General features: G+C 41.0%; 1 protein-coding gene across 1 annotated transcript in view; it reads right to left on the bottom strand.

Annotated features, from left to right (window-relative positions):
* Nucleotides 1-1495: 1495 nt before the first annotated feature.
* LOC126235339 (V-type proton ATPase subunit E-like) overlaps nucleotides 1496-26619 on the bottom strand; it is a 53743-nt gene continuing 28619 nt past the window's right edge. Inside the window, exons 3-4 of the mRNA XM_049944061.1 lie at nucleotides 1907-2075; nucleotides 1496-1798 (exon numbers count right to left, since the gene is read on the bottom strand). Coding sequence (XP_049800018.1) covers nucleotides 1496-1798; nucleotides 1907-2075 — 472 coding nt within the window. The remainder of the gene's footprint in view (nucleotides 1799-1906; nucleotides 2076-26619) is intronic.

Genomic DNA, 26619 nt, shown 5'->3' with positions numbered 1-26619 from the left:
GGAAAAGTGAATATTGGTAATTAAAGATCGCATTCTAAGGATTATTCTTGCTTTTGATTTATAAAAATATTCCCATCCAAATCCAATTAACGAAGTTGGAGGCATTACTTTTCATTCAACCTTCGTATTAGCAATGGAACACACTAGTAATCTTAGCCCTCATTGTTGAATTTGAATGCCTGATTGCTGACTCATTCGCTTAGGAAAACGACAGCAACTCTCAAGTTTTGTGTTCATTTCAGAAACAATGGCCCCGTTTCTGAGCAAATGTGGCTAAAAATGGCTCTTAGCACTAAGGGACTTAACATCTGTGGTCATCAGTCCCCTAGAACTTAGAACTACTTAAACCTAACTAACCTAAGGACATCACACACATCCATGCTCGAGGCAGGATTCGAACCTGCGACCGTAGCAGTCGCGCGGTTCCGGACTGAGCGCCTAGAACCGCAAGACCACCGCGGCCGGCTAGAGCAAATGTGCGTAGAAGGACAAGCCAAATAGGATTTATGTGGACGAGAGAAGACAATACTACTCAACTGATGACTTTCGTGTAGCACTTCAGAAGGCTTTCGAAGAAAAGTGGTCGACATACATAGCTGTTAAACATTTCTCCATTTCCTGGAGTACTTTAGAAGACTACGCAGACCGCAGTAATGGAGACAAAGACAATGTGACAATTTATAAACTGAGTAGACCATTTGCCCTTACGAGTGAATTGGAAATTAAGTTAGTTAATTTACTAATACAACTGCAGGAAATAGGGTTCGGCCTCCACATTAAGCGAATAATCTACTGACCATTGCAGTGCAGTGAAATCAGCGTCTGAGGGAAAACCGAAGTCAAAGAACAAAAGAGATGATGACATCTGATCCACTTGTGGAGCTTCAACTCTGGAAAGGATAAAAATTCTTGGATTCAGTGGTGTTTTTGTCTGCTGTGGTTTCCTGAAAGTTATCAGCCCATCGATTCACCAAATGCTATGGCATTGATGTGTAATATCTGTGCAAATGTTAATGACTCGATGCTGAAAATGAATGAAAACTGCTTTCAGTGAACTTTAACAGCGCAAAAGAAAATTATCACAGAATTAAACACATTTTTATGAAGTTAAGCGCAGTGTCACTGATTTAGGTACCCTGTAACGAAATTAGGTAGCACGTCCTCTTCTTTTATTACAATCTATAACTTCAACAGTTTTTCATTTTTTGAATGTTCTTTATCGCGGGTTAGTAGAGCAATGTATGTTCTCTTACATGTAAAATGTACAATTTCAAGACTGAATATTTGTTTGCTCGTATAATCATGTCATATGTTGTTTATTCGTAAGTGGCCAACGTTTCTCTCTAGTATGTCTTGACAGGGACTCGCAGATAGTGGCAGCTGCCCAGTCTTCCTGGTACCGACTGAAAGAAAACTGCTATCATGGGTGCGAATAAAGCGATTTAAAGACTACTGTTTCGCATTTTATTTGTATTGTAAATAGATATTCGTGGATTCAATCATCGTGCTGTCTGTTGACGTTCCTGCCGAACAAATAATCACGAATTTTGGGCATGAGTTTGTAGCAGACAAGTTGGACTCGGGTGTTGAGTGTGTTTTCAATGAGGATATGTCGTCGGTCGTTCGTCAGGACGACCCCACCCAGGATGTTTGGTCGCAGGAACTCTGACGACATCAGTTTGATCTGCACTTCCTGGCCCACTCTTTCCTTATACTCCTTATACAGCTGGGGCAGCATGTGCTCTACCATTCTTAAGTCTTGACGCCTGACTTTCAAGCACATCACTGGTTCGGTGAGCTGCACAGAAGAAGAAAAGGGGATGATACTTAATGGTATAAATTTGAGAGGTAACGGATCCCTTGATAATTTGATTATTGATCTGCTTTTGAATGTTAGATAAAGTACCTGGAGCATTCCTTGCATGATGAGGTTGAACAGAAAGGGCTCGTACACTGCAGTATTATTGACTATGCGTCCAGCAGCAATCCGAACTTCGTCTACTAAATTTTCGGTCATTCGTCTCTGGGCCTCCATTATCTTGAAGCGCACGTCGCAGCGTCTTCTCAGCGCCTGACTGTGAAAGATGAGTCATTCATTTGTCACTTCATGTTTGCGTTAGAATATTTGTGTACATACTGAAAGCAACTAAATGGAGAAGAAAGTACGCCAGTCGCAGAAACTGGGAGCAGAAGTTGAAGAGTACAAGAATACTGTGTATTTGGTACGCTCTTTATTTGGGTTCTAGCACGTTCCGGTGCAGACCCGAGGGAAATGCGTCGTCTCTGAATTCAAATACACTGATGGAAAAAAGTACAGTAATGAAATTACGGGAATACATGTTACGGAAGAAAGTACAGTAATGAAATTTCGGAAATACATGTTTCTAGGTAACATATTTAAGTGATTAACACTGCAGAATCAAATGATAGTGTAAGCGCGAGATACGCCATAGTAATGTGAAATGCTGGTACATTGATAACCGGTGTAGCCACCAAAATGTTGAATGCAAGATTGGGTTAGATTAGATTTACTTTCCTTCCAATTGATCCGTAGTGAGGAGGTCCTCCAGGATGTAGAACATGTCAGTAAAACAATAATACATGACAAATATTTACAACTCAAACAAATAAGCTAATGTACCATTCCACAGGTCCCAAGTGGAATGACCGTCATTTTTTTAATTAACACTATATTAAAGAATCATTTTACAAACACTGATGCATGAATTTAAAATAAAAAGTTTATTTATTTATAAGGTAATAAACATGCAATAGAACTACTATAATACTTATTTACAATGAACACATTACTGCACTGAAATGGTGCAGAAGTTAGATTGTACTCTCTCTCTCTCTCTCTCTCTCTCTCACACACACACACACGCTTATTTACAATGAACTCATGACTGCACTGAAATTGTGCAGAAGTTATATTGTACCTATACATATATGTACACACTCACACACAAATCAATTGGTTCTGCTGAGAAATTAGTCAATGGAGTAGAAGGAGTTGGCTGCCAATAAATCCTTTACACTTCTTTTAAACTGAATTTCATTGGTTGTTATGCTTTTTATGGCTGCTGACAAGTTATTGAAAATGTGTGTTCCTGAATAATGGACACCTTTTTGTACAAGAGTAAGTAACTTTAAATCCTTGTGAAGATTATTCTTATTTCTGGTATTGATTCCATGAACTGGGCTGTTGGTTTGAAAAAGTGATATATTTTTAATGACAAATTTCATTAAGGAATAAATATATTGGGAAGCAGTACCTAGTATCCCTAGTTCCCTAAGCAGGCTTCTGCAGGATGTTCTTGAGTTCACACCACATATAACTCTTACTGCACATTTTTGTGCCCTTGAAAACTTTAGCTTGGCTTGATGACTTACCTCAGAAAATAATCCCATATGACATTCTGGAATAAAAGTAAGCATAGTATGCCAGCTTTTTCATTTTTATATCCCCTATGTCTGACACAATTCGCATTGCAAATCGAGATTTGTTAAGACGCTTCAGCAGTTCTGTGGTGTGCTCCTCACACTTGAATTTATTATCAAGCTGTAATCCCAAGAATTTAACACTGTCCGCTTCTTCTATCTGCTTGTCATCATATGTTAGGCATATACTCGTGGGACCCCCCTTACAAGTTCTGAACTGCATATAGTGTATTTTTTCAAAATTTAGTGACAAAGAATTGGCTAGGAACCAGTGATTAATGTCCACAAATATTTTATTAGCCCATCTTTCTAAGACCACACTTGATTTTCTATTTATTGCAATCTTTGTATCATTGGCAAATAAAACGAACTTGGCATCTGGTAATGTTACTGATGAAAGGTCATTAATATACACAAGAAAATGTAAGGGCCCTAAAATGGAACCTTGTAGGACCACACATGTAATTAGTTCCCAGTTGGATCATGCCTGATAGCTTAATACATGTCTCTTTCCTAATAACACCCTTTGTTTCCTGCCAGAGATATAAGATTTGAACCATTTTGCAGCATTTCCTGTTACACTATACTATTCTAATTTACTTAAAAGGATATTGTGTTTTACGCAGTCAAATGCCTTTGACAGATCACAAAATATAACAGTTGCCTGCAATTTTTTGTCTAATGAATTAAGCACATTTTCACTGTAAGTGTAGATAGCCTTCTCAATATCAGAACCCTTTAGAAATCCGAACTGTGACTTTGACAGTATGTTATTTGAGAGAAGATGGTTATAAAGCCGATTGTACATTACTTTTTCTAAAATTTTTGAGAATGCTGGCGGAATTTTGATGCTGTTTCTTTATCTCCCTTCTTAAACAGTGGCTTAACTTCTGCATATTTCAACCATTCAGGAAATATTCCATTGATAAACAACTGGTTACACTGATAGCTTAATATGTTACTTAACTAAGAATCACATTCTTTAATTAACTTGCAAACTTGCACGCATTTTGTTGCACAAGTGCCGTATGTCAGTGTGTGGGATGGAGTTCCATGCCTGTCGCACTCGGTCAGTCAATAAATGGACGGTTAATGCTGTTTGAGGATGATGCTAGAATTGTCATCTGACGATGTCCCATAAGTGCTCGATTGGAGACAGATCTGGTGATCGAGTAGGCCAAGGCAACATGCCAATGCTCTGTACAGCATGTTGGGTTACAACAGTGATATGTGGGCGAGTGTTATCCTGTTGGAGAAAAACACCTGGAATGCTGATCATGAATGGCAGTATAATATGCTGAACCAGCAGATTGGCATACAGATTTGCAGACAGAGTGCGTGGGATAGTTACGAGAATGCTCCTGTTGTCATACGAAATCCCACCCAGGCCATAGCTCCAGATGCAGATTCAGTGCGTCTAGCACGCACACAAATTGGTTGCAAGACCTCAGCTGGCCTCCTTCTAACCAACACACGGCCATTACTGGCACCGAGGCAGAACCAGCTTTATCAGAAAGCACAACAGACCTACATCCTGCCCTCCAATAAAGACACAAATGGTTTGGGGTCAGTGAAATGCACGCTACAGGGCGTCTAATTCGGAGCTGTACTTGAAATAACCAATTTGTAACAGTTCGTTGTGTCACTGTGGTGTCAACTACTGCTGCAGATGCAGTACGATGCGCCAAAGCCATACGCCGAACACGATGGTCTTCCCTCTTGGTAGTGCCACGTCGCCTTCCGGAGTCCGGTCTTCTTGCGATTGTATATTCTTGTGACAACCGCTAGCAATAGTCTTTTACATTTTCGCCAACTCTTTCTGCGGTATCGCAGAAGGAACATTGAGCTTCTCATAGCCCTATTACACGACCTTGTTGAAACTCAGTGAGGTGCTGATAGTTGTGTCTTTGTCGCTTTAAGGGCATTCTTGACTAACATAAAGTCACAACGTTTTACCTCAGAGGTAACTAACGCCGAAGGTATTTATAGCGTGTATTTAAAGCAAACCTGATTGACATCCTCATAGCCGGCCGCGGTGGTCTCGCGGTTCTAGGCGCTCAGTCCGGAACCGCGCGACTGCTACGGACGCAGGTTCGAATCCTGCCTCGGGCATGGATGTGTGTGATGTCCTTAGGTTAGTTAGGTTTAAGTAGTTCTAAGTTCTAGGGGACTGCTGACCACAGATGTTGAGTCTCATAGTGCTCAGAGCCATTTGACATCCTCATAGCGGCCACTCTTATACGACTGGCGCGAAATTTGAATAGACATCTTCTTTGAGATGTAGAAATACGCCTACCAACTTTCGTTTATGTTGCACAACTCCTTCTTGTTGCTGCGATTTTTTTGCCGTCAGTGTATATTCTAAAAATATAAATGGCAAGCTATAAGGTACTATAGGCTTATGCCGAAATAAAATACATCTGCTCTTAGAAGCTTGCTATGAAAAATATTGTTAATCTTCCAATTTCTGGCTATTTGCATTAGTTAATGTTATTTATTCATCACATTATTTGACACTATGTAACATATTACATGAGCTGGGACTAACATTAACAAGTAAAAAACCGTTAAGTTAGCAAGATGTTTTGATTTAAACGTCTTTGAAACTGCCAGATAAGTCGAAAATCTAGTTCCCTTCTTTTACATCCTTAACTCATTAACATTGGAACTCATAGGAAAGTAAAGTTGCACTGTGGTCCGAAAGCCACGTTAAACTGTAGTTTCCCCTAATTAACTGGCTAGGTAAGTGAACTCAAAGGTCGGAGGAAAGTAACGGCATACCACCTCCAACAGGACCGCGCCTATTAAAGCACTGTGGTGTTCAAACCAATCTTCCAACTGATGACTGCTTTACTTTCCTATGGGTTCCAAAGTTAATGATCTTCGGGTTATTAACATTTTTGTGTTTTCATACTGTGGCTTTGATATCAGTAACCGTAATTAAACGGCCGAGCACTGTCACCGTATGAGTTGTCAAGGTGGTAGGCGACGATGCTGTCGACCCCACTTACAATCTTTGTCATGGCTATGTTTCAGTGGAATACTTCTATGTGTATTCAAGATATACTTTTATACACTTGGTACCCATTCAAATTTATATCTGATAGAGCTGTATTAAGCAACATGAATCAGATATGTTTTCCGAGCAATATATCGGACAGCACGTCAGTGCAGTGAGATTTCGTTTGTGTGTTGCAATTGGTGCAAGAAATATTTGTGTTTTGCTTGTTTCTGTGATAGGTTTCACCTCACTGAATGCGAGCAAGCTCACGAATAGACTGTCAATAATTGGAATTACGCAATAATACACTAAAAAGGTGTATTTTTGCATTATGTATCCCGATTAAAATAACTGTAAATAGATTACATGCCTACTTGCTTATTACTCGCACTTCTCGATGCTTTCCTCAAAAAATAAAAATAAAGAGAGAGAGAGAGAGAGAGAGAGAGAGAGAGAGAGAGAGAAAGAAATGTATTTCAAATATCAGCTCGGTGACGCTGTATTCGTCTCGTGATGTAAAGCAAGGATAGTTGATAGGTAATAGCTCGTTGTACTAGAGATATGTATGGCTACAGGGTTCTTTCTTTTCTCTCTGCAAACAACCAGAACCGAATTCAGTAACAAAGTGGTAAGAGCACCTATGCAGTGCTCCAATTACTCAGCCTTTCTTGATTATTTTGTTCATCGTTAACAAGTGTCTGCAATGCAGTAAACATCCTTGATTACTGATTTGTTATTACTACCATTGTTGTTGTTATTCGTCACCTCACAACAGCTTTCCTATCACTCATTGCTGTCGATACAAATAACGAATGGATCAGGATGAATGGAATGTGGGATGTTTCGTCCTATCGACTTGACACTATGACGACAGACAAATTGGCGTCTCAGTGTATTTTGATTATAATTCGTTAGCCTTCTTGCGATCTCGTTCTAATACCTCGTGGGAACAGGTATAATATTTTGCTTTTTGGACGAGCAATAACACACAAAGATAGTAGATGGAAAGATACAAAGAAACTATCAGACTCATGGGTGTGGATCCAGTTCATCATTAGAAGACTAAACAAGAGGAAAACATTACGAAAGCAATGAATACACTGGTTAGTATACATTATTTGTTTAGATCTTAAGACGAAAAAGCGCAGATCTGTACAGTGTCCGCATCTGCACTTTATTTTCTGTCTTAATGGGCATAATTTTTAATTTCTTCGCTTCTGAATTTTCAAATGAATTGATTATTACGTGGCACAGAATAATCAGTTAACTGTGTTTCTTATAGCTTCCATTCGCACCAACATTTTTCTACGTTCTCGTGCAATTCATGAAATTCTGCTTGTATGATCACATTACTGCACATAGATGCAATCGATTTCGAGGTGCAAAGTGTTTGTTATCTTAATTTTGATTTACAAAGACTTTTCATTGTACTGAAATAATCTTTTGTCACAAAGTAACAAGGTAAGTGTTTTATTCATATATATTTTGTGGGAAACTGTAATCGTGATGGAAGATTATCACCTGAATGTTTGACACAACTGGTAGGAGGAAACGCTGTATATTAACCAAACCCCACGCCTCCTCTTCGTATCCTCCTATGACACGAGCACGGGATTCTCCTCGCATACCACTACAGAGCTGTTCCTAGCACAGCTGAGAATTGGCAACATTGTCACAAACATTTGGCAACACTGTGACAGTGGAATCACTTCTGCGTATGGTACTGGATTTACTCGCTAAATTCACTTGATATTCCCTTTCCATTTGAATGACTAGTGCTACATAATCCTCATGTAAACTAAGACACTGAGACAGAAAATTAATTTTTTTGGCTATAGAAATGCTATTCTTCACATAAGTGACAAGCTTTATTATCGTTCACGATGCATTATGAGGCTGAGCGACCAATACCATGATGAGAATGGCCTGCTGGTAGCAGCGTGTCCGTAGCCCCGTGGTACCGCCCGTGTCGCAATGGCTCAATGAGTCGTCAGTTCGAACCGTGGTAGGGGCCAGCATGTGCGAGCTTTATTTTATGATTTATTTTAAGGAGCTGCGGATTTGCAGAAAAAATTCTGTAACGAAATCGCAAGAAAACCTTTACACATCAAGTCCTCTTGGTAGCTCGACTCAGTAAGTTGTGTTAATGGTCATAGATCTCGGTTTTGTGACTGCCAAGCTGCTTCACAATACAAGCGTCTCTGAAGAAATTCGAATTGACCATCAGTGATACGAATTTCAATATTGTTCTTCACTTAAGACTCACATGCCAGGGCGATAAGTATGAGGAAATGAACCTCTTGATTACTATAGGGCCTATATGCTAAATTTCCACAGTAGCAATTAGGAACTCTTTGCAGACATTTGCTAACAGCAGCTCTAGCAACTTACGTTTTCTCTGGATAGCTTCAAATATGGGCAATTTTGTCTCCTTAAATCCAATTATATATTTTAAATATCACTTTTGAACAGCATTCACTTCTCCATTAAATAATGTATGGACCTCAACACAAGCAATTTGGTTGAGTAGCTATAGAGCAGGTTCTGAAAGGTATTGACACAATGTTTTGCATCCATTTACCATAGGGAATCAAAGAAAGAAACCAAACACATTACATTGCATTTACTCTCTGTGCCTTGAGTAACACAAATGAATCCATGACAAACATAAATTATTTGAGGAATATCCTGTGAAAGGAAAAAGAACCGGATGTGAAGCTTCAGTTATAGTGCACTGGGTCAGAAATAGTGAAATTATTTCTGTGTCATATTGATGTATTGCATACTAGTGAAATAAAATACTCATCAAATAAAAACGGTTTTGTGCCTCTGTTGCTAAGGTTTTGTGCCTCTGTTGCTAACGAGTGTGAAACACAAATTGTAGACAGATTTTATGTGTCACTACTCAACAACATTAAAGCATTTTACACTGTCAAGAGTGAGGAGTGGAGCAGATGTTGTCAGCAGAAGGCGAGGCCGTGCAGTGCCTCAGCCCCTGCTGGTAGGCAGCAAACCGGTCCCAGAGGACTCAGACGCATGCGGTGTTCAGAGCAGATGGTCGGCCAAGAAATCTCTCGCTAAAATACTGTTGCACCCAACTGTTATTACCAATGTGACAGAAAGCGAAATATATTGTAGATTCGCTTGAATTACACTCATAGCTTCAGCACCGAGAGGAAAGTGGCGATAAAAGTTTTGTCGACGTATGCTTTTGGTTGCCAGACGTCGTATTAGCTAGTCTCGCGTTTTACTTCAAGACTACGGTCGTAGTCAAGAGTGATGTACTCAGCCTGCAGTCAAGACTTCCTCCGGGAAGTGCCGCAGTCTACAATGTTGCCAGATCGAGCATATTGCCTGACATAAAGTTCTCAGGGGCGCACGACTGTATTGTCCACCTTACGTGAATGACTCGGCAGTCAATTTTTTTGTCTAACACATATTGCACGCTGAAGACCCAGAAGACTTGAAAAATGAAGTTTATGAGAGCAATGTTAACTATAGCGTTCGAAGTATTCATAGTAATGTATACGTGTGTGTAGACACCTTCCAATGCCCACTCAAGGAAGAGAAGGATACCCAGTCCACCTTCAATATTATAAATACGCCACAGTTCGTAGATGAACTCAGATTTAGGTTGATAATCATTTTGAATATTTAGCAGCACTGTACCCATTGGTATTAAACTCGTTTTCAACTAATGATTCCCACAGCTACAGGAACACCACTTCTCATACCCCTTAGACAAAATACTTACGCTGTGCTGTCAGACGAAAAGATCAGCCTGACACAAACTGTGGGAAGTTTGTTTTACAACCTTCATTATTGGATAAAGAGCTTTTCCTATTTGAGAAATGTGTGGACGTTGCTGCATAAGACGATTTAAGAAGAAACTAAATTCTTTCAGCTATGACAATGTTTAAAGAAATCGTCTTTAAAGGACTAAATCGTGGTTTGTGAATCATTTACAGGGCCGTACTCTGCCGCATTTCGCTGGTTGGAAGGCAAAAAGCTTACTGACAATTTCAGAGAAGAAAAAGGGGGACGAAATGTTTCTCACTGGAAGGTCATGCTGTTTTATTTAAAAATTACAAAATCAGGCAATACGAACAGTGAAGTTGTCAGTATAAGCACATTACTGTTGTCAGCATGATGTTGCACTGCCCAGGGCCTGTAATGATAAAGGGCCCATTTAGGTCAGGCATATTGTATACAGAAGTGGAAGAGAGTGGAGATCTAAATTCTACAATCTGTATGCATTGCACACACATAGAAATTACTGTTACAGAAACCAATGAGTGAATTGCGTATTTTCCGGTGAGAAAGAGCACTGGCAAACGGTCTTCGCTACATTAGGTTACTTATACTGGTGTCACTCTGAGCTAGAATTTATGGTCAGCGACTAAGTGTAAGGTCAATGAGTCGGATGCGGGTTTTGCAACTGTGAAATACTTTCCTACATTATAGAAGCGAATACAAAATTTGAACTAATATTGCGAAAATTTTGAACTTGGATAGCTTAGAATGAAAATCTTTCTGTTTATTCCAAAGGAAAATAATTGATCTTCTAAAACATTCTCTGTCATAGACAACTTGAAACAGGTCACGTCGACCAAATCATATGGAAGAACTGACAGCGACATATATCGGAAGGCAGTAAGGTCCCTTGGCTGTTGGTTTGACAGTATTCGACAGCCATTTCTAGGCGCAAGTAAATCTACATCTACATCTACGTGATTACTCTGCTATTCACAATAAAGTGTCTGGCAGAGGGTTCAATGAACCACCTTCATGCTGTCTCTCTACCGTTCCACTCTCAAAAGGCATGCGGGAAAAACGAGCACTTAAATTTTTCCGAGCGAGCCCTGATTTCTCTTATTTTATCGTGATGATCATTTCTCCCTATGTAGGTGGGTACCAACAGAATGTTTTCGCAATCGGAGGAGAAAACTGGTGATTGAAATTTCATGAGAAGATCCCGTCGCAACCAAAAGCGCCTTTGTTTTAATGATTGCCACTCCAATTCGCATATCATGTCTGTGACACTATCTCCCCTATTTCACAATAATACGAAACGAGCTGCCCTTCTTTGTACTTTTTCGATGTCATCCATCAGTACCACCTGATGCGGATCCCACACCACACAGCAGTACTCCAGAATAGGGCAGACAAGCGTAGTGTAAGCAGTCTCTTAGGTAGACCTGTTGCACCTTCAAAGTGTTCTGCCAATGAATCGCAGTCTTTGGTTTGCTCTAGCCTCAATATTATCTATGTGATCGTTCCAATTTAGGTTATTTGTAATTAAAAATTGTTAAGGCTTTCGTGGCCACTTGTTGACAAACTGCCTATTGGCTTCTGTCTCGGGTTCTTCGGCCGACGTTCATCTAATGATTTTTCTGATGTTTCGCCAGCACGAGTGGCTGGCATTGTCAAAGCTTCACCCTCCATTGCCGGTGGAGAACCGCACCGGAAATGACCGCGGAGAAGCCCTCGGACGTTGGCGCGCCAGGTACATATAGTCTGCGCCCGCGAGCACGGCTCCAATTCACCACCGGCAATGGAGGGTGAAGCTTTGACAATGCCAGCCACTCGTGCTGGCGAAACATCAGAAAAATCATTAGATGAACGTCGGCCGAAGAACCCGAGACAGAAGCCAATAGGTTATTTGTAATTGTAATCCCTAAGTATTTAGTTGAATTTACAGCCCTCGGATTTGTGTGATTTATCGCGTAATCGAAATTTAGCTGATTTCTTTTAGTATTCATGTGAATAACTTCGCACTGTTCTTTATTCAGGGTCAGTTGCCACTTTTCGCACCATACAGATATCTTATCTAAATCATGAATTATGACTGAAAATGAAGATAGGCACTGCGTTTTTGTTATCAAGTAACGTCTTCATCAATTACTTTGGTTTTAATATAATCTACGAATAATTGCTGATGTTTGGTATTAACACGGAAAGCCGGCCGAAGTGGCCGTGCGGTTAAAGGCGCTGCAGTCTGGAACCGCAAGACCGCTACGGTCGCAGGTTCGAATCCTGCCTCGGGCATGGATGTTTGTGAAGTCCTTAGGTTAGTTAGGTTTAACTAGTTCTAAGTTCTAGGGGACTAATAACCTCAGCAGTTGAGTCCCATAGTGCTCAGAGCCATTTGAACCATTTATTAACACGGAAAGGATTCCATAGACAGGGAAAGAACCTGTTCTTGGGCAACTACTTCTATAGTGACCAAAAGGCATTAAATGATCTTCCAGCACATGTCTTCCAACAGCGGTATGAAGAAAGTGATAGTAGTAATGACGGTAAAAATCGAATTATCCGGTATTTTACACTTCACAGAGGATTTTCTCGAACTAAGAAATTTGATGAATTAGTGACAATTTCAAAATGGCTTCACATCAAGGCTATGATGCCTAGAAGAGTCTTTACATGCTGCTGATATGAGAATAGCGTAAGCTTGCTTCTACTTTATCATTTAATAGACTAGCATTTTTACACCGTGACTAATTTTGTAAGCTAAGCACATCATCCGTTACAGCACACTCCTGGGGCTGGGAAATGTGGCCACAATGTGGAACTAACTGCCACAGGTGCAATGCGTGGGTTCAGGCATTTACTTTTAAGAGGGCCAAAAAGATTTACTTTACCTCTGGTAACCTCAAGACATTATAATTCAGAATCCTCATTAAACATCACGTTCCTTCATTACAAACTGGGCAGAGCCTGTTTACATAGGGAAATGACATAAGCGGGAGTCATGGTAAACAGAAATACTGTCGCCAGTAAACTTACTTACATTAGAAAATTTTATTTTATTTGATGAACCGCTAGCCATTTAAAGGAACAGGGCTCTTATTTTACTTGTACTTGATTGAACTAGAGACGTTGAAATAATTTGGTGTTGGACTGTGATTCGAATTCGTATCTCCTCTTCCGAGGATCTGAATCTCTCGGAACAGTATAGTTCAATCATTTCGTTCCTTTTCCCAAGACTGCAATCTTCTCTAGGTCTCCTCCAAAGGTAAGTATGTGGTTCGAATCCTGATCCAGTACAAAAATATTCATAATTCCATTTCAAGCCCTATCACGTGCACACCGGCTTGCTAGTGAAAATTAGCGTGCATTCTTAATGTCTGTTCATGTGTTGCCAACAATCGCAATAGGTGTCGTTGGTTAAATATGCACACATCTTACTGCTGGTGAGTAAGCAATTGATACTTAAGCTATATTCGTGGATGATAAAGAAGTACGGCAGGTGTGCGGTTCGATTGTCGCTCAGGCACAAAAATTTGTATCCTTATATTAGATTCAAACACCTAGTAGGTGGTAAGAAAAACCGATACGTAACATTTGATTTTACTTAGTTAACAATCCGATTACGTGTTGGTTTCGTATCTCCGTCACAGAACTTCACATCATGCACTTCATCTTTAAATGCATACACCCTCTGTTACTTCTGAATGGAGGGGTTGGGTTGTTTGGGGAAGGAGACCAGACAGTGAGGTCATCGGTCTCATCGGATTTGGGAAGGACGGGGAAGGAAGTCGGCCGTGCCCTTTCAAAGGAACCATCCCAGCATTTGCCTGGAGCGATTTAGGGAAATCACGGAAAACCTAAATCAGGATGGCTCGACGCGGGATTGAACCATCGTCCTTCCGAATGCGAGTCCAGTGTGCTAGCCACTGCTCTGAATGGAGGTATATCAGACGTCTTTCGTGATTAGTTAACAGGGACGAAAGGGTTTTGATAGGAGTCCCGGTTTATTACAAAAACTGTCGTCTTTTATTTTCAAGTTTAGATTTGGTTACTGATATTGGCGAAAATTTCGGTAATTCACGACTCTTCATGGCTAGTCAGCAATATGATTAGATTAGATTAATACTTGTTCCATAGATCATGAATACGACATTTCGTAATGGTGTAGAACTTGTCTTTTTAATGAAAGATTTCTTCACATATAATGATTCAATTTCTTTACAACAATTTTTTACTCTCTCTCTCTCTCATTCTTTTTTATATTTATCTCTCTCTCTTCACACACACACACACACACACACACACACACACACACACACAATTCTTTTTCATTTTTATTTGTTTGTTGTGCTCGACTATCGGCCAGGCACGAAAACGTCCGCGAATGAGTTTCTTAGTTATGAGTACACTTACTAAAGAAATATAAAAACAACTAAGAGAGTAACTGATTTATGATGCTTAGTTTGCAGTCAGTTCTGAGTATTATTAGTAACTACGCTCCAGTCCCTAAACCTAGTTACAGAAATGCGAATCAGACGCATTGGTCGTGGCAGCCGCGTCTTTGAGATGCCAGCTATGGTCACTTCCCAGCCCGCTGTAGGAATACATCGGTTCGTCTTCTTCCTGCTGGTACTGCTACTGAGATTTGGCAACAAGGCAAGGTATGTTTGGCAACTGAGTGATCGACGAGTTACTTCCTGGTGTGCACGGAATTAAGCCTCAACGTTCACTTGATTTTCCCTTTCATTTCCATTGAATAATCTGAGTTATTATCGCTTGAATTGTAACAAAAGATTGTAAATTTACAGTTTTCAGCCCAGGAAAGTCGTTGCACCTGGAAATCGCAACTAATCTCGTCCTTTAAATAGCGGTCTACGAGCTCTAGCCACTTATGTCCTCGTAAGAGGAAACACAGACACATGCATTTTCGCTAGCTCTGTGGTAAAGTGCTGTCTTGTGAAAAAGTGTCTGTTATGGTTGGTGGTTCCAGTGTCACTGATTGTTACATTTTTATCCCTCCTGTGAAAGAGCTACAAGCAGTCAGATCAAACATCGATAAGGAAATCACATGAAAATACTTTTGGCTCATAGTGCAATGGTGAAAAACTTACAACGCTGTACAACCCTTTCCGCTGCTGAAAAGCAAATTTTGGACTTCTAGGAATACATAACTTTATTTATGAAATGCCACATTTGCATACGTCTTGAGTATGACACAGCATACCAATTAAACACAGACCCAATCTAAATCTAAGTGAGTAGCATTTTACTAATTCGTGCCGACAGAGGAACGCTTGTGTACAGACACTCAGTTTTATTAAAACAGACTTTCGTCGTAAGGTTATCGTGGGTAGTTTTATTTAATTTCTTATAATGCAGTGCACAATTTTCGTAAGGTTTCTTTTAGTGTTGTTAAAACAATAGTAAACACGAGAGTGAAATTAATCATCAACGGTATGTGCGAATTCTCTAATGTTATCTCTAACAGTCTGACAATGCACGTGCAGTTAATTGATTACATGCATGTAGAAAACTTGTTCTGAGTTAAAGCTGTCAAATAAGATTTGAAGAAGAATAAAATGCCATTACCACGCGACAGCTAATGTAGAAAATACTTTTCTGACATATTTTGGCACGATGGGCTCTCCCCGTACGTAATACAAAAGTTTCGAGATGCATCTGCTGCCTGGCCGTCTATTAAACATGAAAAGAACAAAATGTCGCAGAAGTTAGCCCTTTTTCACATGAGACTATTTTGGGTTGAGAAGTGAAGGGAATTATGTTCAAAGTTCAATTAGACTGATAACTCCAGCAGACAGTAGAATTGCGATTAAAAAAATGTAGCAGTGAATGTACTCGAACTCGCGATGTCTCATCTATAGTGCACAACACTTACCGTTATACTACCATCTGACATGTAGCTGCTGCAGCTCCAGAAGTCAACAACAATTCCTCCAGAACTTTCGCATTCCACAGTGCTGTGAGATAATGCATATGGCCGGATCTAGACTTCTGAGAGACAGACAGTTACAGCTTTTCTTTTGCACTGTACGACGTTTTCAACAAACAGATAGCGCAATAGATTAGCTCCAGTAGAAAGGAACACTTTCTATTTAAATTTCTGCGCCCTACACTGTTGGCAGTTATGTGTAGGTGGCAATTACGTGATTTTATTTCGGTGATTACAAAATTGAGGCGAATGTATGCACTGGGTAGCCGAGGCAGCTAGTTCATGGCGATTCGGTTTACCAAGTAAATGAATGTACTGAACATGCTGAAAACCACTACAGAGAGTCTGTGTGTCAGAATCGTCATCCAGTGTGGCGCAACGGAGTTACGATAGAAAAATGAGTCACAGAAAAGAGGATTTTGTGGTTTGTTGGGTTCATGTTAGGTTCATCCACTAGCGGTATGGATTCGATTCCAACAACTGCCAATGATTTTTGACAAGGAGAGACAGATTCTATTCTCTCCTGGCTACGCCAAGTGAAGAAGGTATAATGGCACTGTGGTCTGAAATTCACATTAAACATGAAACTCTGTCACCAGTAACCTTTCTTATACTAGTTGTTTATTTCTAGTGACGAAACAAACGCTATGTGGGGTCACAGGACACTTATTTCATCTTTTATTTGAGCTTCTGTATGTCGATAAAATTGGTTCTGAACTGGGAATGCAACTCAGGCCGCCCTTAACGCGGCATTTGATCCCTTCGTGACAATGCAGCTCGACTACAACTTGTTGTTTGTTCAAAACTGCAGATTCCTCAACATCCTGGCCCAGCAATAAAGTTTTCATTGTGTATTATCAAGCTCTAGCATGAGAACGCCTATCTGCTGGTGGATAATAATTTTGATTTTTAATGTATTTTCATTCGTTTTCAACACTAACGATATCCGACGTTTTATACTCCCAGTGAGACACAGAAATATTTGTGAGATCACTGTAAGTTCAAGGATGTTATTCCGAGCTGCTGGTGGAGAATAATTGGGTAGCTGACGTCTCTTTGTGTGTAGTCAACAACGATATGTGTGGGGTTCCATTACCAGTCAGCACTGAACTATTCGTCATATTATTTCTAGTTCAAATATGCTCACATTCGCTGCTGGCGTAACACACCCATATTTAACGTTCGTTTTCTCTAGAATATAGCAGCGATAGGTGCCGGGTTGCAGTCCTGAGAAGGAAAAAATTAATGTTTCGTCTCGTCATTTCAGTTAAAACATCTTGCTACTGCCGAGAAAATCCAATATGTCGCAGTTGATTGTGCTTCGATAACAATCCGATTAGGTTCTGGGTTCGAATCCCTGATCAACACAAAGCTTTACCTCACGGCATTTCAAGTACGTTACTTGTGAAGAAGCAATATTTAACATCTCTCTTACTTTGTTAACAGGGACAATAGTTGCTGGGTAGGAATTCGCGTACGTTAAAAATGTTTACGTTATGTAATTTAAAGTTGATATTTGCTAACTGATACTGTATAAAATCGAGGTATATCACTCTCTGTATGCCTAGTCAGGAATGACTGTTAGTTTCCGTCAGTCACGAAATCTTTGCTTAGTCTGCATGACCTGGGTTTGAATCCATATGCAGAACGAGACGGTTCGTCGTGTCATTTGAAGTTTATACATATTCTCAACTAGCTGGTCATGAATAACTTAAATTTTTAATGTAATTTTGTGTTAAATAATAAGTACGGTATGATACTTTGAAGAGGAAATCATAAATACGATGAACTTACTACTTGCATTACCTATCTGACGTAATAATGTGAGTGGCAACATTTCAGGTATGTCACTTATTGTAATAAATGTGAGCTTACAAGCCTTAAGGACAGTCTTATCTGTGATAAGGTGTTCCCTGATATTTGTAGTATTGTGGTATTACTTTACATCTTGAGTTATTGCGATACAGAGCAGTGTTTTCTAGTGGTGACATGTTGGAACCATTTTCAATAGTCAAACGACTCTACTGAGGAGCGATTAGAGGACCTGCTAGACAGCTGCGTTATGCACGTTGCATGCGAATCAGGCGAAATGCAATTTCCTTTTGAGCACGACTGTACATATCGCTGTCCCATGACTTTTGTCATGTTAGTGTATATCAACTGCAGTAATACCGATATCAACTTCGCTTTTTGAAATGGAACTACGATAACGTCTGCTGCTGTTATTCTCAAACTCAACGAGACGAATTCAACCGTGCTCCACTCTTCGAAAACGGATAAGTAGTATCGGAGTAATTACAACATTTGGAACAGGGTTTATCTACTTTGATAACTAAACCGATGCTGTCTTGTATGGAAGTTCGTATTATCACATGGAATTCTAGCATCCGGCTGACTGAGCACTCCAGCTTGAGGCAGCTGACAGATTCCAATAACAAACTGGAAGTAGTTGAGAAAAATTTAATTTAAAACTGATATTAATCAAATTTCGCTACTCGTGGTTGCATCGACACGTCTTCAGGTTGGAAAAGCCGTGGAATATAGGATGCCTTAGCAGTTAACTATAGTAACTGTTCTGCTCTTGTCTCTGCCAGAGCCTTGAAAGAAAAGTTAATGTTACGAATTGAATGAAATTGTAAATCATGACACTGTTAAATAATAACTTCGCATGAACAAAAAATTAACGTCAGATTAATTTCTAGATACACATTTACAATGTAAAATTGGAAGACTTAGCTGTTGTGTTCACGTCTTTGTCAGACTCTTGAAAGAAAGGTGAAAGCTGAAAATTGAATGGAGCTGTAAATCATGGAATTGTTGACTTTACGTTAACGTCAGTTCAATTTATAGCTGCACAATTGCATTGTAAAATAGGAAAATGTGACTGTTCCGCTCACGTCTGAGCCAGAACCGTGAAAGGAAGGTGAATGTTGGAAATTGAATTAAGTTGTAAATCATGAAACTGTTAAATAATGATTTTACACGAACAAAAAATTAAACTCAGTTTAATTTCTAGATATACACTTACGTTGTAAAATTAGAGCAACAGCAACAAAAAGGAAATAAAAAAAAGGTTATAAGCTCTTGCATGTCGCTGTTGTTGTGGTATTGAGTCCTAATACTGGTTTGGTGCAGCTCTTAACGATGATTTATTGCATCAAAGTCTGTTCACCTCTGCGTAACTACTGCAACCTAAATACATATCAGTCTTCATTTTGTGTTTGAGCCTTGACCTTTCTCTACAATATTTATCTCCTCTCCCCTCCCCTCCCCCCCCCCCCCGCTTCCCCCACCATTACCAATTTCATGATTCCTTGATGCCTCAGAATGTGTTTTATGACCAGTTCCTTTCTTTTAGTCATGATGTGCCATTAATTTCTTTTCTTCCCCATTTCTCTTCAGTACTCCTCCATTAGTTATTCAATCTAGCACTCTAATCTTTATCATTCTTCTGGAGTATCGTATTTCAAAAGCTTCCATTCTCTTCATGTCTATATTGTTTGTTGTCCATGTTTCATTTTTGTACAAGTCTACACTCTAGAAAAATACTTTCAGAAAATATTTCCTGACATTTAAATTTATTTTTGTTGTTAAGAAATTTCTCTTCTTCAGAAACGCCTGTCTTGCTGTTGCCAATCTGCATTTCACCCTCTCTACTTTGATCATCATCTGTTATTTTACTGCACATATAGCACCACCTGGTTTGACAACATTTCATTGTCCTTGTACACGGAACCTGTACAGAAAACTGGAATAGAGATCAACATAAACATCATTTCCGCCCTTTTTATTGCTCATGGATACCACACATTGCATGTTGTACCACCTTACAGCTAGACGTTCAGAGCTGGTGGTCGAGACTGATGTACACACAGGTACCTCTAATACCCAGTAGCACGTCCTCTTGCATTGGTGTATGCCTGTATTTGTCGTGGGATACTATCCACAAGTTCATCAAGACAGATTGTCCCACTCCTCAACGGCGATTCGGCGTAGATCCTTCAGAGTGGTTGGTGGGGCACATCGTTCATACACAGCCCTTTTAAATCTATTCCAGGCATGTTCGATAGGTTTCATGTCTGGAGAACATGCTGGCAACTCTAGTCGCGCGATGTCGTTATCCTGAAGGAAGTCATTCACAAGTTGTGCACGATGGGGGCACGAACTGTCGTCTATGAAGACGAATGCTCGCCGTTATGCTTCAGATATGATCGCACTATCGGCTGGAGGATTGCGTGCACTTATCGTACAGCCGTTACGGCGCCTTCCATGACCACAAGGGCGTACGTCGGCCCCGCATAATGCCACCACAAAACAGCAGGGAACCTCCACCTTCCTGCACTCGCTGGACAGTGTGTCTAAGGCCTTCAGCCTGACCGGGTTGCCTCCAAACTCGTCTCCGACGATTGTCTGGTTGAAGGCATATGCGACACTCATCGGTGAAGAGAACATGATGCCAATCCTGAGTGGTCCATTCGGCATGTTGTTGGGACCATCTGTACCGCTCTGCATGGTGTCGTGGTTTCAAAGATGGACCTCGCCATAGACGTCTGGAGCGAAGTTGCGTATCAGGCAGCCTATTGCGCACAGTTTGAGTCGTAACACGACTTCCTGTGGCTGCCCAAAAAAAGCATTATTTAACATGGTGGCGTTGCTGTCAGAGTTCTTCCGAGCCACAATCGGCAGGTAGTGGTCATTCACTGCAGTCGTAGTAACCCTTGGGCGGCCTGAGCGAGGCATGTCATCGACAGTTCCTGTATCTCTGTATCTCCTCCATGTCCGAACAACATCGCTTTGGTTCCCTCCGAGACACCTGGACACTTCCCTTGTTGGGAGCCCTTCCTGGCACAAAGTAACAATGCGGATGTTATCGAACCGCAGTATTGACCGTCAAGGCATGGTTGAACTACAGACAACACGAGCTGCCGGCCGCGGTGGTCTAGCGGTTCTAGGCGCGCAGTCCGGAACCGCGCAACTGCTACGGTCGCAGGTTCGAATCCTGCCTCGGGCACGGATGTGTGTGATGTCCTTAGGTTAGTTAGGTTTAAGTAGTTCTAAGTTCTAGGGGACTGATGACCACAGATGTTAAGTCCCATAGTGCTCAGAACCATTTTAACCATTTGAACCGACACGAGCTGCGTACCTCCTTCCTGGTGGAATGATTGGAACTGATCGGCTGTCGGACCCCCTGTGTCTAATAGGCGCTGCTCATGCATGGTTGTTTACATCTTTGGGCGGGTTTAGTGACATCTCTGAACAGGCAAAGGGACTGTCTCCGTGATACAATATCCACAGTCAACGTCTATCTTCAGGAGTTCTGGGAACAGGGGTGATGCAAAACCTTTTTTGATGTGTGTAGCTATATTGGGTGGACGAAACAGTTCGTTGTCCAAGACAAGTTTGATAAAACTGAATCTAAAATAAAAGAAAAAGTATGCTTTCTAGACAGATGTTTGGTTTACCTCCCTATTAATCTTTAACAAGAAGCCCTAAATTATAAAAAAAATGTCAGTTGAACAGCCTAGAAACTTCTGACGCTACAGTTTGAATTATGACTTTAGTTTTCTCAACTACTACGCAACAGCTGAATGGTTCAAATGGCTCCAAGCACTATGGGACTTAACATTTGAGGTCATCAGTCCCCTAGACTTAGAACTACTTAAATCTAACTAACCTAGGGACACCACACACATCCATGTTCGAGGCAGGATTCGAACCTGCGATCGTAGCAGAAGCACTGTTCGGACTGAACAGCCTAGAACCGCCCGGTCACAGCAGCCGACTACGACAGCTGAGGAGCGAGAAGAACTCAAGTAGAATTTTTAAAGTGAGGCTCTTTTTGCTCATGTATAATTCCTCGTAAATTTACATGTTCATGTATACTCCAGTGACGAAATTATTAGAAGGACCAGCTGATATAAATATTATTAATAATATATAAAATGGGGGCGTTACATAAACACTTACCTCTGGACATCTTGGGTGCAGTAATGTGATTTATGTAAATATGTATTTCTGTTCGATGATGTGTGTCTACAATAGCCTCTAAGAATTATCATATGCACCTCTTTGCTTTGTACCGTGAGGACCAGTTCACTTAGGATCTATGGAACGTTCTTTTTTTTTTTTTTTGTAAATATGAGTAGAAGGGAGCTGGAGTTACGAGGACACTTTAAATATCAAATCAATATGCAAATTAATTAAATTGATCAATTAATCACCCCTACCCCCGCCCACCACTGGCCCTGATCACACCCATCCGCGCCCCTTGACCACGCCCACCCCACCCCCAGATGGCGTCACGTGTTCTTCTCAGTCTGCACGTGTGCCCCAGCCCTCTCTCCCTGTCCACCTACCCCTTCCACCAACCTACCCTATTGGCGGGAATTTCGAATTTTGGCGGGAAATTTCGAATTTTGGCGCAGGCCTGTGCAGAGACTAGGCAGGCCCCCAACTGCTTCAATAGTTCTCTCGTTCTGCGACGGAAACCACTTTTATTTGACGCCAGTGCATCTATAATCAAGCATGTATTAAAGAAAGGAAAACACATTTGCAACCATAATAAATGTTCTCTTTCCACGAAAATAGGCAAAGTCCATTTTCTTTTAATTTTATAAGCAAAATCGGTATAGTTTTTACGTTCGACTGCAGTATACAATTCGCATCTCATTATTTTGTGCCGTCGAACGAAGTACACCGCTACCAATGACAAATGATCAGCAGAGACATGTCTACCACGTGTAAAATCAGGAAAAAAACTTCAACTGTTTTGCTGAGAAAATAACCGATCACCGCAGAATGTTTTTGTTATCATGAAACCATCATCGGAGTAAAGAAAAAGCGAGAGTATAAACTCCAAAGAAAAAAATCTATATTAAGAAATTTCTTTTAACTTGTTGAACAAATTACACGATCTGAGAGCGTCTCTGCGTTCAGTATCTGTAAATAAACTGTCATGCACGTATGTATTCCAAACATTTCAGACAATCTTTCACGCCATTGGCTCACATGTCTGAAAAAAAAAAAACACATTCATTTTACATTTGACAACAATAAGCTATAATTCAAAGGAACGTAGCTGTTTTGTACACTGTGACAGGTTCTCTTTTACCCGTGCGATGCTATATCATACTAGCATTTACGAAACAAACTGTGAGATTCTGCATCGCACTGTGTAGGTGGGAGATTGAAATTTCGTTAAAAGATTTCGCCGCAACGAAAAAAGAAAAAAAAATTCCTGTCAAGAATCATCCGCAACGAAAAAAGAAAAAAAAATTCCTGTCAAGAATCATTCCATGGTGCCCTAGCCATCTCCTCCACACATCAGGCGGCACGTCATTGATATCAGTTTGAGAGGCTGAGAATTAAATTGATCATGAGAGTCAGTTTGCATGGAGAGTAATTTCCTTTTTCTTTGCTGTAGTCGGATTACACTCACCAGGTAGGTAAAATGGGAATCCGTGGATGGAAGACAATGTTCCTTTCGAGGAACGCTATTGAGAAACGACATCTGAAGCTGACCACAGAGGGATTCTACAGCCCACGCCATACATTTCGCGTAAGAAGTGTGCTATTAAAAACACGATCGTAGCCACTACGTTACTGTCACCCTGCCTAAAAAGCAGTCTCGAGCCTACAGGCACACGCGTGAGTCGCTGATAGTGTAATGCTTTCGGGTAGAAATGCTGTCTGCGATTTGGAACCAAGTCTATCCATTCTACCACGTACTTGCGTTGTATCTTGTAGAGACGTCTTTTAATGATTACAGCCACTGGTGAACCATATTCATGTCAATCTCATGTCTCGAAACGAGTCACCTTTTTCGAACCAATCTGCTAAGGATTCCATACGGCAAAAACTCCAGCGCTATTTTTTAGGCAGTCCCTCTGCATCTTGGTCGTGATCAAACTTGCTTCCACAGACCGGTGTGAAGTTTGATCACCTGTACTGCAGGATGACCATATCCAACAGACTATCAATCACATGATAGGGTTCCTGTAATGTCCCTGCATAAGCAGTTTAATACGTTGTTTTTTCGACTGTAACACACCGAATCAGTGTACACCACCGTAAAGTTTATTTTTTCTGTCATGACTTAGAGATCCGTGTCAGTGCTGCTAAGCCGACATTAACACCTTTCGATCTTCCGGCTCTCACAGAAAGCTGAACATTGAATGCAATAACTTTACAGCTACCACAACACAGGCTGGTAGAAATAAAACATAGAGGCGATGTTTCTCATTAAGAAAAATGTGGAAGACATCGCAACATTTGGAAACTGGAAGAGTTTGCGGGATTGTAGAGCACTTCCAACAGCTATTCGAAGGTGATAACCTGTACAGTTCATCTTATCTTCCCCATTGACAGGGTAGCGGATGTCTCGGTTTTCCGTTTTGAAAAGCATTGTTCCTTCAATTTTGCAGTCATGTACATGATTACTGTTCCGGTGTTGACCATCAATGTAAGGTGCTGTTCACAACACGTGTGGGGCAGTACAAATAAGCAGGTACTGTCACTTCATTGGTGAAAAAAAAAAAAGTGGATGGCATCACAGCATATGGAAGTGGGACCAGTCTGTAACATTGAGGAAGGCTACCAAGCAACTGTATGGACGTGTGAGCTCTACATTTAATCCCATGCACCACAGCGACAAGTAGCAGATATCCAGTGTTCTGCCAGGGCTCCCTCCATCTCAGCCGAGTGTGTGAGTCAATCATTATGCGGTAATCATCAGCGTACACAGTGGATGGTCAGTATGAGAAAAACACCATAGATATGGAACGATGTACTGTAATACACACCGCAGTTGATAGCGAGTGCAACTTTACCGAGAAATCGGAGAGCGCTATAAAAAAAAATGGAAATGAGCGTATGGCATAGATGGCTGCGAGTGCCCATCCGGGGAAGTTCGGCCGCCAAGTGCAAGTCTTATTACACTCCACGCCACATTGGGCGACTTGGGTGTTGGTGATGAGGGTGAAATGATGATAAAGGCAACACAACACCCAATCCACAAGTGGAGAAAATCTGCAAGAAAGCCGGGAAACAAACCCAGGCCCACTTGCGAGGGAGGCGAGCACGTTACCACCCAGATAAGCAGACGGACTGAGAGAGCTATATCTCCCACCTTCTGCAACCTGTGTAGAAACAGAGTGACCTGAGTTATTGCTATAGGACCGTGTTTTGACCACTCAGTGGAAATGGGAACATGTTGTCGTTGGTCCGCCACCTGTGTATGATGTGTAACGTCAGCGCCAACCGAAACCTGCTCCTGCAACATGACGTAGTACAAAGGCCAGTATGAAGAGTTACGGTGATGTTTCTTATCAGGAAAGTTATGAAGACTCAGCATCATACAGGTACTGCAGCCCGAAGTAGATCCACGTCCCTCGGGATCCGTTCACGTCTATCACCCACACAGTGTATCATCGTTATTTTGTACCATCCAACAGAGAAATATTACGAACTATAATAGCTCCGCTAACTTCATCCGATAGATTTTTACCGCATCTCTCCCTTCCGATGTGTCGAAAACGAGTAGCGTCTATGTGCTGTTATCGAGCATATGTAGCGATCCTATTAAATATACAGGTATTTATCCATTGGAGCATGAGGCCAGTGATCGACGTCGTTTGCACAGACTGGAGTAAAGTATCATTGCCTGTACTTTATGAGAACCATCTCCCACAGGTTATCAGTCGCAGGAGAGGGACCCTGTTTCGTTGCTTTTACACCACTTTTTCTGCTGTAACACGCTCTGTACGCTGCCATATATTTTGTTTTTTGTTTTTCCACCACGACTTCGAATTCTGTGTCAGGTTCTAAAGTGACATTAACGCGTTTTAGTCCATTGGCTCTCCCAGATAACTAAACATCGCACAGTGTAGATCATGTTGGTGCTGCTGATCCCACAATACACCACACAGCCACAACATAAGGAAACTGGAAGAGGTTTGAGGCAGTGTGGAGCGTTTCCAAACTGCTGTCCGAAGGTGATTGACGACCTCTACCTTTAAACTCATCATTCACAGTGACGGGGAAGCTGATGGCGCTGTGTTCCGTTTGATTGTGTCCTCATATTGCTGCCATGCATATGATCACTGTTTCGATGATAACCATCCCCAGAAGGTATTGCCTCCTCCACCAAAACTCTTTCTCCATCACAAACAGGTGATGTCAGTCAATCATTATGTGGTAATCAACAGCGTACCAGTGGACTGTAGAGTTCGAAAACACACCTTCGATGAACTGTAGTAATAAGAATCATAGTTGGTTGTGTGATCAATTTTAGAAATTTTATAATAATTTCAACACTGACGATGAGTTGGCAGCATGCGTACCAATTTCTGTATCATTGCTAAACAGCCCCTCCACTACTTTGCGAGAAACATCGTGAATATACTCGTCTCTAGAAGAGCGTAGTGTTCCAAAAGATTGGAAAAGGGCACAGGTCATCCCCGTTTTCAAGAAGGGA

Source organism: Schistocerca nitens, chromosome 2 (assembly GCF_023898315.1).
Source record: "Schistocerca nitens isolate TAMUIC-IGC-003100 chromosome 2, iqSchNite1.1, whole genome shotgun sequence".
NCBI classification, from domain to species: Eukaryota; Metazoa; Arthropoda; class Insecta; order Orthoptera; family Acrididae; genus Schistocerca; species Schistocerca nitens.
The sequence above is the reverse complement of the archived record's forward strand: the minus strand, read 5'-3'. Positions and strand labels throughout refer to the sequence as shown.